Below are 11598 nucleotides of genomic sequence, written 5' to 3'. Positions count from 1 at the left end.
GTCATTAAAGTGCCCATACCTCTGCTAGTTGTGGGTAGAACTAATCATTTTAAGTTTTGTTTGAGCTAAGAAGCTGCCTCAGCAGACTCTTCTGACCCTTTTGGTTCTAAGTCACCTCCTAGGTCCTCTATCTCCAAAGATTTGCTGTGACTTGAAAGCTTGGGGGTCCCATTTTGTTCTCTAGTTTTTATTGTCTCCCAGCAGAACCACAGGTATATGTTTCCCCTTCTGTTTTAGTATGCTTTCATTTTATAAATGTACAGTTCCAGGGGTTAATGGGATCCTCACTGGGGGAAGGAGAAAATCTTGTAGTCAGAACTCTTAGGAAAGATAAAATGTCAAGCAGGTCTGGGAGGGTAAAGTGATTTTCCTATAAAGGCTAACTCATTCTCAGAATTGTTTCCCTCATAGAGAAAAACCTATTGTAGATAAGTTGCTTTATTTTAACCAGGGTTCTGAATTTCATTTGTGCTGTATTATTTTGTTCTTGTTAAGTTTACTTTGTAGCTGTTCATGATAGTGTGATAAATTGTGGCTTCTCCACTTGAATAAGTTGTAAGCATCTGACGTTCAGGTACTTGGCTAATTTCTTTGGATCATCCCCATGGATCAACACTGATTTCTCTTCTCATAGATAAAAATCACACCACCTTACGAAGTGTGCTGATGGAAATGTCCTATAAGCTGGATGACGCTGGAGAGCCAGTCTGCTCCTGCCATCCTGTACAAACATTTCTTGGGGGACCTACTTGCAAGCTACTGACTAAAAGTGCCATTTTCCAGAACCCAGAGAATGATGGCAGCATCTTGGTGTGTACTGGGGATGAAGCATCAAATTCTGCCCTGGTGAGTGAGTCTGTCATTTTTTACACAGAAGTATGTAAAGCAAAAGGTCAAATTTGTGCTCCATAATTGAACATATTTTCATATGTACATATGTGTGGTTGCTTGGTTTATTTTTTACATGAGTCATACTTTACATACTGCTCTGTAGCTGAGGAATTTTACAGTGGAAGGGTCATTCTGTCACCACCTGAACATATTGATCAACCTTAGGATTACTGTAAGTGGATTAACCAGATGTAATTTGCCTCCTGGTATAAGGCAAAATGAAGCACACAGTGCCTTCTATGTGGTGTCCTTGAACCCATATAAAGTCCAATAAAGCCACACAGTCCATGTGAGCACTTGAAATGTGGTTAGTGCAAGTGAAGAACTGAATTTTTAAGTTTTTATTTAATTTTAATTTAAATATAAGGAGCTTTATGTGGCTAGTGGCCACCATATTGGATAGCACTACTCTAGAATCCAGTACTTTGATTTACTGGAATTGCATTGGGTACAGGAACATGTTAAGTAATAGCACAGAAAGCAAACAGAAATCTAGGTTGTGGATGTTCTGTAGGGACAACTGACCCTGCTTCTGCGAGTCAGTAGAAGAAGGAAAAAAAGGGAGGTTGGATCTGCTCTAGAGTAAAAGAGGCTTATTAAAATTTATGACTACCATGTATAATGTAGACCTTACTTTGATTCTGTTTCAGACAAACCAAACATAAAAAGAGAATATTGGAAAATTTTTATGTATTAGGTGTTATATAATACTATGAAATTATTGTTCGTTTTGTTAGGCATGGCAACATTGAGGTATAAAAGTCTTTTTAGAGATGTTTAAGTATATAAGGGGGAAATGACATGATGTCAGCAAAGGAACAAATAAAATCAATAAAGCAGATATGGTAAAAGCTTAATAGTCTGGGTGATGGATGGCTCATTGTACTATTCTACTTTTTATTATTTAAATTTTTTTGCATTAAAAAATTTTTTTTAATGGAAGAGAAAGCAGCAATTAAACTTTCTGTGTTGTTGTTTTGTCTTGTTGGCCTTTCTGTCCCTAGAAGAGTGCTTGGCACATAGATTGAAGGGATAAATACTAAGCTTGATTTTCAGATCCACTTAAAGGTAGACTAATCGCTGATTACAGTAGGTGAGGCTATATCTGACCTATGTCAGGTGTGCTGGCTTTGTGCAACCTCATGAAGGTTAGGAACAACCTGTCCCATTTGCTCCCCAGGCAATACTGTCTTTGCAGGTCTTTCAAAGTTGTGTGATGATAAAGAATGCCAATCCCCCAGCTGAAATGAATGACTCCTGATCTTTATCTCTGCTTGTCTTTTTTAGCTGTGGGATGCTGGCAGTGGCTCATTGCTTCAGGATCTGCAGGCAGATCAGCCTGTCTTGGACATCTGCTCATTTGGGGTGAACCATAACAGCTACCTGGCTACTTTAACAGAGAAGATGGTCCACATCTATAGGTGGGAGTGACCGTGGTCATGAAACTTGTCAGGCATGCTGCTGGCTAATGTTAAATGTTGTTTGCTAGCACCTAGCAGCCCTGAGCAAGATCTGTGCTTATTGTCTGTGGCCTAGAATTTTTGGGATCATGATTCCTTTGGGTTAGTATGATTCTAGGACTTCAGGTCACCAAAACACTACAGATTGTGTATTTACAGTGTCCATCAAAAGAGTAAGTGACTAGTACTCCATCAAAACTATCCATTTCTTGAGTTTAAAAGCCTTTATGAATCTTTGTTGAGTCTGTATTTTTGATCAGACTTTCTGCTGGACCTCGGAGAGGATCCTCCCAGCGGTCATTTAGGATATGACCATGCACCAAGCATTTCCAGAGGAGGTGACACCCCACCAGAGTGCTCTTGTCACTTGAGCTGTATGACTTGGTAATGTTTATGACCCTGAGGGGACTAACCATCTTTTTTGCTGCTTGGATGCAGAAGTCTTCAACTGAACACAAGAGGGTACTGTAAAACCTTGCAAAGGATTTGGTCTATTTCTGACCTTGTGGGCTGATAACCTTTTAGTAACTTGGTCTCATCCCCACAGAAGTGTGTGGTAGAGCACATGTGGTCTCCTTTATGGTAGGAACAGTTGTATTCCAGGTGTGCAGTGCTGGGATATTGGCAAACCCAATAATGGAGGCAGGTGATCAGCTATAGACCCTTTCCTGATGCCAAGTGCTTTGAGTTTATCACATTGTGAGAGTCAAGAAAAGAGACCAGTTGTTTGAGCAGTGGGGAAGACTCATTTTTTTCTCTAGCCAGCTTAGGATCTCAGGATTTGTTTTATGTAAGCCAATGCTTTGAAGACTACTCTTTCCCTCTCACTAGGAAAAGATGAGCTATATGTCAAGCTCTTACTCAAGTCTATCCTAGCATCAAGAAATCAGGAGCAAGGGCTAACCAAGAGAGGCTTACAAAACTGCTTAGACTGCTGCTGAAAGCAAAAGAGCTTATCTCTTCCATTTTGAAAGAGTTTCTCTGAATAAAGCCTACCCCTTGGAGGGAGGGGCCATTCTTGAGCATGTTTAGAATTCCTGCATTAAAGCTTCCCCCATGTGAAACTGATGTTTGATTCCAAGGTCCTCTGATTTGCCTCCCTACCTAACTTTTTCTTAAAGTATTGTTAGTAAAATAGTTATTCTCAGGAAGACAGTGGTGGTTGGAAACCTGTGTGGATTGTAGGGAGACACCCACCAGCTTTCGTTCCAGCCCTGGATTGTCTAACATTGGGAGCTGTACTTTGCTCCAGTATAGGGTTCAGTTTATATCTGTTTACTTTGCCAAAGGCTGCTCTGCTATACTACTATTCACAACAGTGTATGCCTCAAGATGTGCTCCCTGTTCTTGGAAGCAGGATGGCTAACAGTGTGATTTTCTTAAATAATTATTGTAGAAATGTTATTTTTTTTTAAAACAGTCTGACCTGTCAACTCCTGAGCTCTTTCCAGCAATTCTCATCGGCAAGGGCTTATTGCAGTAGATTTCTCAGAGTTTCATGTTCTAGTTATGCTTTTTAAAGAATGGCCTCCTTCTATTTAAGGACATCTTTTAAAAAGCCATTTTCTAGGGCCTGGGAAAGAGCCTTCTTTTCTTAGAAGAGGTATTCCTTTTGATACATTGATGATTAAGAATGACTGCCCAGACCTAGAGCTTCAGTGGCAGAATGGGATTTGTATTAAAAAGCAGAACTTTCCTGGTTTTAGCTGATGATTACCGAGAGGATGCAGTGGTCAGGTCCTGATTGCCTTTGTCTTTTGCAGAGGCAGAACCCAGGGCAGGGCTAGGATTTGACACTCAGCTGATACTGATTAATTCCCCCAAGCATAGGAACCAAGGGACTAGTAGTACTACTAGGGAAGTTGGGTGAATCTCATGTCTTACCAATCCTTTCATTCCTCTAGTAAATTTAGATGTTTTAGAAACAAATTACTGTGACTGATTTCTCCAAAAGAAAAAAAGCTTCACCCATGCTCCACCTCCCCTCCACCTGGCAGGAGATTGTATCCGTAGACCCATGTTCCCTCACCCCTGTCTCTGAGGTTGTTTTCCCATTTGAAGGTTTGGAATTAAGCAGACTCAAAATACTTTCTTATTGTATGTATCCTGGAACCAGCTTTGAAAACCAGACAATGGGGTCTCTGTTAGTGCTGTTTGTTTTAATGTTTGTGTTTTACATTTTAATGTTAATATGAAAATAAAGAATTTACCATGTATACCAGTTTCTGGTATCTTTTGTCTGACTGCTAGAGGCAGAAACCTGTCTGCCTTTTGGGAGAGTATTGTAATCCCAGCCTGGTAGATTTCATTTCGTGTAGTAGTAGGTTTGAATTACGCAGGATGGTCCTTGGATCTGAGGTAAACATCTTACTTAAATTGATGAGGTAGTTAAGGCTGTAGCTGGCAATTCTATTTTACTGTTGCTAGTAGGAAGTTCTGTGTTTGCCTGTTAAGAACTCCCCTACACTGGTCATTTGTCTGTCTATTCTCAGATCCAAGGGTCTAAATCCTGCAAACTACATTTCCCAGACACTCTTTGCCCGTTGGCTTCCTATTAGTTTCTTTGAATCCAGAAGACTATAGTATGGGAGGAGGAGAGGACTTACCCTTCTCTTTCTTAGTCTTTGGCAGCACATTACAGTGGCAGCAGCACTGGGCAAGTGTGGGCTCTTGGGTTTCTGCTCAGCACAGTTCTGGCCACTTGCCTCAGTTTCTTTGTTCTGTTTAGTTCAGGAATTTCTGTTGCCATAAATCATGGTGTTCTGGGATTAGACTGGAAAGACTGAAAATATTTTCCAGCTGAACAGCAAATGGAGTATACTAGATAGCAGGAGGACTAAATCTATAGGTATAAATAAGTTTTATATTGTCATGGAGCCTGGTGTTCCAACAGAAAAGGGGTCAAGAGGTCCTGGGTAAAGAAGTAAACCCCAAGTTAGTTAGGGGTTTAGTTAGTTTAGTTAGACTAAGACACCTAACACCACTGTTTTCTCTTCCATAGTACTCTACCTTTTGTTTCCCATCTCGGTGATTGGCTCTAAGTGAAATTCTGAAAATAAACATTTGTGGGTCCTTGTCCTTTAATCAGTCAATTTGTGTTTGTTGGTAACAATCTCTTCTGTTTATTTACCCCTTTATAGTTTATAAAGCCTCATCCTAATATATTAATTTTTAAGTGGTGTTGTGGAATAAATATTGTTATTCCAATTTACAGGGGAAGAAACAAGTTAAAAATCCAGTTAAAGAGGAAAGACATTTAGGTGGCATTTAATTAAATTTTAATATATCCTGGTCTTTATATTCTATACTTTGTGTTTAAAATAAAGCTGACAGTTACGCATATTGTTGTGACAATTTACACTCTTCCAAATGCCCTCATTTGTCTTGGGTTTCTGAGTGCTAAGGCTGGGAACACCACTGTTCAGTGGAAGAGTCCATGATGTGGGCTAGAACCACCCAGTTGAGTGCTCATCACAGAGGTCAACTGAAGAGTGAAAGAAGGTGGTGGTGAAGCTGCTGGCTGTCTTGCTCTAAAAAGCAGGGTGCAAGGCTAGCAGAATATAAGGATCCTGCTGTTGACATGTGATATGAGAAGTGCTATGAACTCTCACTTACCCCAAGGAGTAACAATAGATTTATCCAGTATGGATATACCAAGCAGAAGAGCTCACCTAGAGACTGGAACATGGGCCCAAACTTAAAAATATCTGGATTTGATTAAATGAAACTATTTCAGCCAGCTAATAGAATACAGGTAATGACCTTCTAAAGACACAACTGAAGCAATAGTTGAGAAGCAACACTCAGAATAGAGTGCCATTCTTCAGGATGCAGTGTTAAATAGGAGATCTGTATATGGTACTGTCTCTCCGATAGGAAGAATACATGGGTCCAGGATCCAACATGGGAAAACAGGAGTGACTCCACTTACTGTCACTCCAAGGGACCTGGGTGATTCTGTACTTCCCATTCCAGCAACTCTGGGCTCCATATGGTTGAAGGTCCTGGGTTCCTACAGGGATGCACTTTGCCAGAGGACACAACATGGGTCCTACAGCTACAAATTATGGCCGCTACCAGAGCACTTGGGGACCTTGTGCCCAGGGACCAGTAAGTGAGAAGAGGAATCACCTTACTGGCAGTGGTAACTAACCCTGATCAACAGGAGGAAGTAGGGCTGCCTGTACATAATGGGGTTCTGCTTGTACATAGAGGTGTTTGTACATAGTCTGGGTTCACTCGTCACACTCCCCAAGGGTTCTTCCAGCCAATGACTGAGCATGGCAGGGATGCTAAATGTAGGCCCATTTCAGGGAGGCTTTTATCCTAATAAGTCTGTTCCACAGCTAGTCTTGTCTGGAGCTTGTCTAGAACCCAGAATAGCCCATTAGTAGGCAAATAGTAGATAATGAAACTCTGTCTAGGCTGGTTCTCCCAACCACAGTGCTATCCTCAAGGCAGAAAATACATTGGTGGTTATCAGGAATTGCTGAATAAATGAATATATCTAATAATCATGGGTGGGGGTATAGTTCAGTGGTACAGTGCCTGCTTAGCATGGACAAGATCCTGGGTTCAATCCCCAGTACCTTGATTAAAAATAAATAACTATTTTTGGGTTTTTGAGAAACCTCCATATTGTTTTCCATGGTGGTTGCACCAATTTACATTCCCACCAACAGTGTTCAGGGGTTCCCTTTTCTCCACATCCTTGCCAACATTTGTTATTTGTGTTCTTTTTGTTAATGGCCATTCTGACAGGTGTGAGATGATGTCTCTGTGATTTTGATTTGCATTTCCCTGACAGTGATGTTGAGCAGCTTTTCATGTTCCTGTTGGCATTTCCTCTTTTGGGAAAATACCTGTTCAGTTCTTCTGCTCATATTTTAAGGGGGTTGTTTGCTTGCTTGCTTGCTTTTAAATTGAAGTACAGTTGATTTAAAATGTATTAGTTTCTGGTGTACAGCATGGATGGACTTGGAGGGCATTATGCTAAGTGAAATAAGTCAGACAGAGAAAGACAAATACTGTAAGATATCACTTACCTGTGGAATCTAAAAAACACAACACACTAGTGGATATAACAGAAAAGAAACAAACTCACAGATGTAAAGAAGGAACTAGTGGTTACCAGTAGGGAGAGGGAAGGGGGAGAGGCAAGTTGGAAGTAGAGGATTAAGAGATACAAACTATCAGGTATAAGATAAGCTCCAAGGATGCATTGAACAACATGGGTAATATAGCCAGTATTTTATAATAACTGTAAGTGGAGTATAACCTTTAAAAATTGTGAATCACTATATTGTATACCTATAACATATCATACATCAACTATACTTCAATTTAAAAAATATGATAGTGGAAAATAAATACATAAATTTTAAAACTTCATAGGTGACAAAAAGAAGAAATCGACATTCTGAAAAAAGATACATACAAACTATCATGTGTACAATAAATAAGCTACAAAAATGAATGTCCATTTGATTATTTGTATAGAATCCAATGTTCTGTTGAAATTCTCTACTTTTCATACATGACATACTATTCACAGTTAAAGTCTCCTTCAGTTAAGTCCAATGTCTGAATCATAAGGAGTTTTTGTTGACTTTTTTCTTTCTGTTTTTGGTTGTTTAGTTTAGCTTTGTTTTATTTTTAGCATGCCTAATAATTTTTGATCCAATGCTAGACCATGCAAATTAAAAATTATAGAAGCTCTGGATGATGTTAATCTTTTTCCAGAAAGGTTAATTTTTCTTCTTACAGAGTACTAGAGGGTTGTCGTGACCCCACTGAGGCACGTTTTAAGCTTTATTAGTGTTGGCCTACTATAGTTTTGCCTTTTCTTCCAGGGAAAAGGTCCTTACTCCTGGAATGTTGTCCTTTATCCTGGGGTGTGGCCTTTGTTCCTAGGGTGTAACCCTCCTGAGGTGTGAGTTAAAAGCCTGAGGTGTTTACCAAGGCCTCTCTATACCTCAGCAGGGTCCAAGCTCTAACTTCTCTTTCTGTAGCACTGCTGAAATCTCTTAATTTATTGCTCTCTCAGGTATTGTTTTCTTCTGGATTTGTTGGAGTCTGACCCCATGCATGCACAACTTAGGAGTCAGCCAGCCACTTGAGAGAAATTTGTTCATAGATTTTTTGGCTCTTTCTCTGTGGTTTCCTTTTCTCTGGTATTTTGACCCTTAAGTCCCAGCCACTTGGGGGATTGAACTTGAATCCACTTGAACTCCTACCTATCTGTATATTTTCAGCTCAATAAGATTACTGCTTTCTGCATGGACTCCATTCTTCTAAGCCACAATTTGGAAAGTCCACTCAGAAAAAAATCTGGGCTGGAGCTCCCCTATGTATTTACCTTTTTTCAAAGATTGTAGCCCCTCATTTCTGGACTGCATTAGTTACTTTATAATCCCTCTATAGATATGTTGTATATTTTATCTAGTTTTCATAGTTTTATTTCAGTGGAAATACAAACTCGTAGTCAAGGTTGGAATCAGAATCCTCCCCAATTACATATATATAGGGCCTGTAGAGCCCTATGTCATCTGACCCTTGATGGGTCTCTGACTTCTCTTCCCTTTTCCTCATTTCACTGCAGCCACATAGGCCTTCATTTTGAATGCTTATTCCCATGTCAAGGCATTGAACCTGTTAATCTCTGCTTTTAGAACTCTTTTGCTATGGTCTAAATGTTTGTGTCCCCTCCTTAAATTCATATGTTGAAATCCTAATGCCACTGTGATGGTATTAGGAGTTGGGGCCTTTGGACATGCTTAGGTCATGAGAGTCCTCATGAATGAGATTACTGTTCTTATAAAAGAGACCCCACAGCGCTCCCTCGCCCCTTCCACCCTGTGAGGACATAGCAAGAAGTTGGCAGTCTGCAGCCAAGTAGAGGGCCTTCACCAGAACCTGACCATACTACCACCCTGATCTCGGACTTCCAACCTGTAGAACTGTGGGAAATAAGTTCTGTTTGTAAGTCACCCAGTGTGTGCTGTTTTGTTATATCAGCCTGACAGGCTAACATATCTACAGATCACTGCCCCCCCCCTTTTTTTTTTACTGATTTATGCCAATTGGCTCTTAGCTCAATGATCACTAGCTGTTGTTATATAGAAGCTCCTACGCATCCCAGTCACCCTATATATCTTTTATTTTCTTCATAGCACTTACACTATGTGAAATTATCTTGCTCCTTGTTCACTGTCTTATTTATCTTTCATATAAGCCAGTTATTGAGAAATGTCTGGCATATTTTTAAAAATGCTTAACATATCTAGAGTGAGTTAGGGAAATGTGGATCAAGAAACAAAGGGTACAGTAAAGGGTAAAATGAAGTCCCAGTTTGTGATAGAGACAGTCTATTTTTTATTGAAAAGTCAGTGAGGCCAGGAGACCCAGTTCAGGTCAACCCTCTCCCCACTGGCTTGTGGGTTTGTGCCTAGACTTGCCTGATACAGCTTGAGCTGGCGGGTTTCCCAGATTTCTCTCAATTTCTTGCTTATTGGTCACTGTGATTTCAAGATAGGCACATATACTCGTCCCTATCTCTACAGGCAATCTGTGGCCGGGTGTAGGGTTTCCTCAGTCCAGGCTGTGAGCTGGCAACTGCTGGCTTCTCTTGGTGGATTGTCCATTTCTAGCCTTAAACTGGCTTCAAATAAACTCTCACTTGTCTGAGCACATGCAGACTCATCATTGAAAATTAATTACCCTTAGTGACTTTTCAAGAACTTCACTTCTCTAGCTGTCCTGAGATTTATTATTTATTATGTATCTGTTAAGGAACATGTACATTTATCTTGCCTACCCTGGGCTGTCTTAGTCAATGCTCAAGATTGGCAGTAGTCTTAGGACCACATTATAGCAGTAGCAGGGGTGAGTTTTGGTAGAGATGCCAACATGCCCTCATTCCTAGAGACAGAGGCCTGTGGTCACCCCCAGTGGGCAGTTTGTACCCCTAGAATATTCTCAGTCTCAGGTGTTCCTTATGGGGTCCATGAGCCCCCACCCAACTTCTCAGGTTCTAGTTATGTCTGATCTGGTCTTCACTGTCCATTTGTGGGTTAGGACAGCAGAAGCTGCATTTTTTTTTTAACATGGATGACCTATTGGGATCACATGTACCAAGCTGCCCTCATTTCCCAACGTGCTATATTGGCAGGACAGGGTAAAAGCACACCGTGCCAGTGGGAGGCCAGGGATTCTGGTCCCAAGCTGGCAAAGTTCATCCTGGGCAGGACATTTAACCCTGCTGTGCAGAACTATTACCATCTGTGCCATTCCTCAGCTGAAGTAGAACTCAACCCAGGCCTGATGCATGACTTAAATGACATAATGGGTGTGAAGATGCTTTGGGAAGATAGCAGCTCTCCTATGAAGAAGGAAGGGACACTGATGAGAAGTGAAATAACTATTCCTGAAAGACAGTTACCCAGGCACAGACTTAACCTGAAGCCTCAAAGACGTGTTTTGTTATTTTCTTCCCCTCCTTGAAACATGAGTTTAAATTCTGGCTTACAATCAGGACTCACATAAAGGGTTTCACAGTTTATTTCTAATACTGGCTATAACTTTTTTGAATTCCATATTGTGGGCCAGGCACTTTTTTTACTATTATTTCTAATCTTCACGATTATACTTAACATTAGAGCTCCTCCTCTTCTTTCTCAGATGAGAAGAATGAGGTCAAAGAAGTTAAGGGATTTGCCTAGTCTGCTGAAGAGCAAGGATTATTATGGGCTCTTTTCTTATTCTGGAACCTGTGCTCCTAACCCTGATTTAATGCTGCTTTCTTTTCCGGGTAAGAAAGGCTTTTGAGGCGGTGGAAGGAAGCAAGGAGTGATGCAAGAGGCTCTTAGATGCTGGAATACACCTGATGCTGTAAAGTTCACCTCTACACATAAAGTTTTTTTTTTTTCAAGTCACTGAACGGGTGGCATACTCTACCGGCCATCTTGGTTGTGGCAACCCCAATTCTTTTTTATTTTTCTGAGATGACAACCAAGGAAATCAGGCAAAGCCACCCCACCCAGGTTTCTTAAGGAGCACCAAGAACTCCCCTGGCAAAGAGCGCCGATTTCCCGCCTGCGTAGGTCCAGGGCGTGGGTCACTACTAGGGCGGGCTCTGAGCTGTACTCCCAGCTAGCGGGGTCCGAGCCGGCCGGGAAAGGGCTCGGGTGGACCTCGCTGGGCCCCGCCCCTCTTCCCGCCCCCTCATTTAAATACGCGGCGCCGGCGG

The 11598-nt window shown here is 41.1% G+C and overlaps 1 protein-coding gene across 2 annotated transcripts in view; it reads left to right on the top strand.

Moving 5' to 3' along the window:
* The window catches only part of RFWD3 (ring finger and WD repeat domain 3), a 33879-nt gene extending 29307 nt beyond the window's left edge, over positions 1-4572 (top strand). For both annotated transcript variants that reach the window (XM_014554642.2, XM_006179210.3), the window contains exons 12-13: positions 635-846; positions 2179-4572. In XM_014554642.2, the coding sequence (XP_014410128.2) occupies positions 635-846; positions 2179-2322 (356 nt within the window). In that variant the 3' untranslated portion in view covers positions 2323-4572. The remainder of the gene's footprint in view (positions 1-634; positions 847-2178) is intronic.
* Positions 4573-11598: the final 7026 nt, after the last annotated feature.

This window comes from Camelus ferus, chromosome 9 (genome assembly GCF_009834535.1).
Source record: "Camelus ferus isolate YT-003-E chromosome 9, BCGSAC_Cfer_1.0, whole genome shotgun sequence".
Classification (NCBI taxonomy): Eukaryota; Metazoa; Chordata; class Mammalia; order Artiodactyla; family Camelidae; genus Camelus; species Camelus ferus.
Note: the sequence above shows the minus strand (reverse complement) of the source record. Positions and strands in the feature narration are given on the sequence as shown.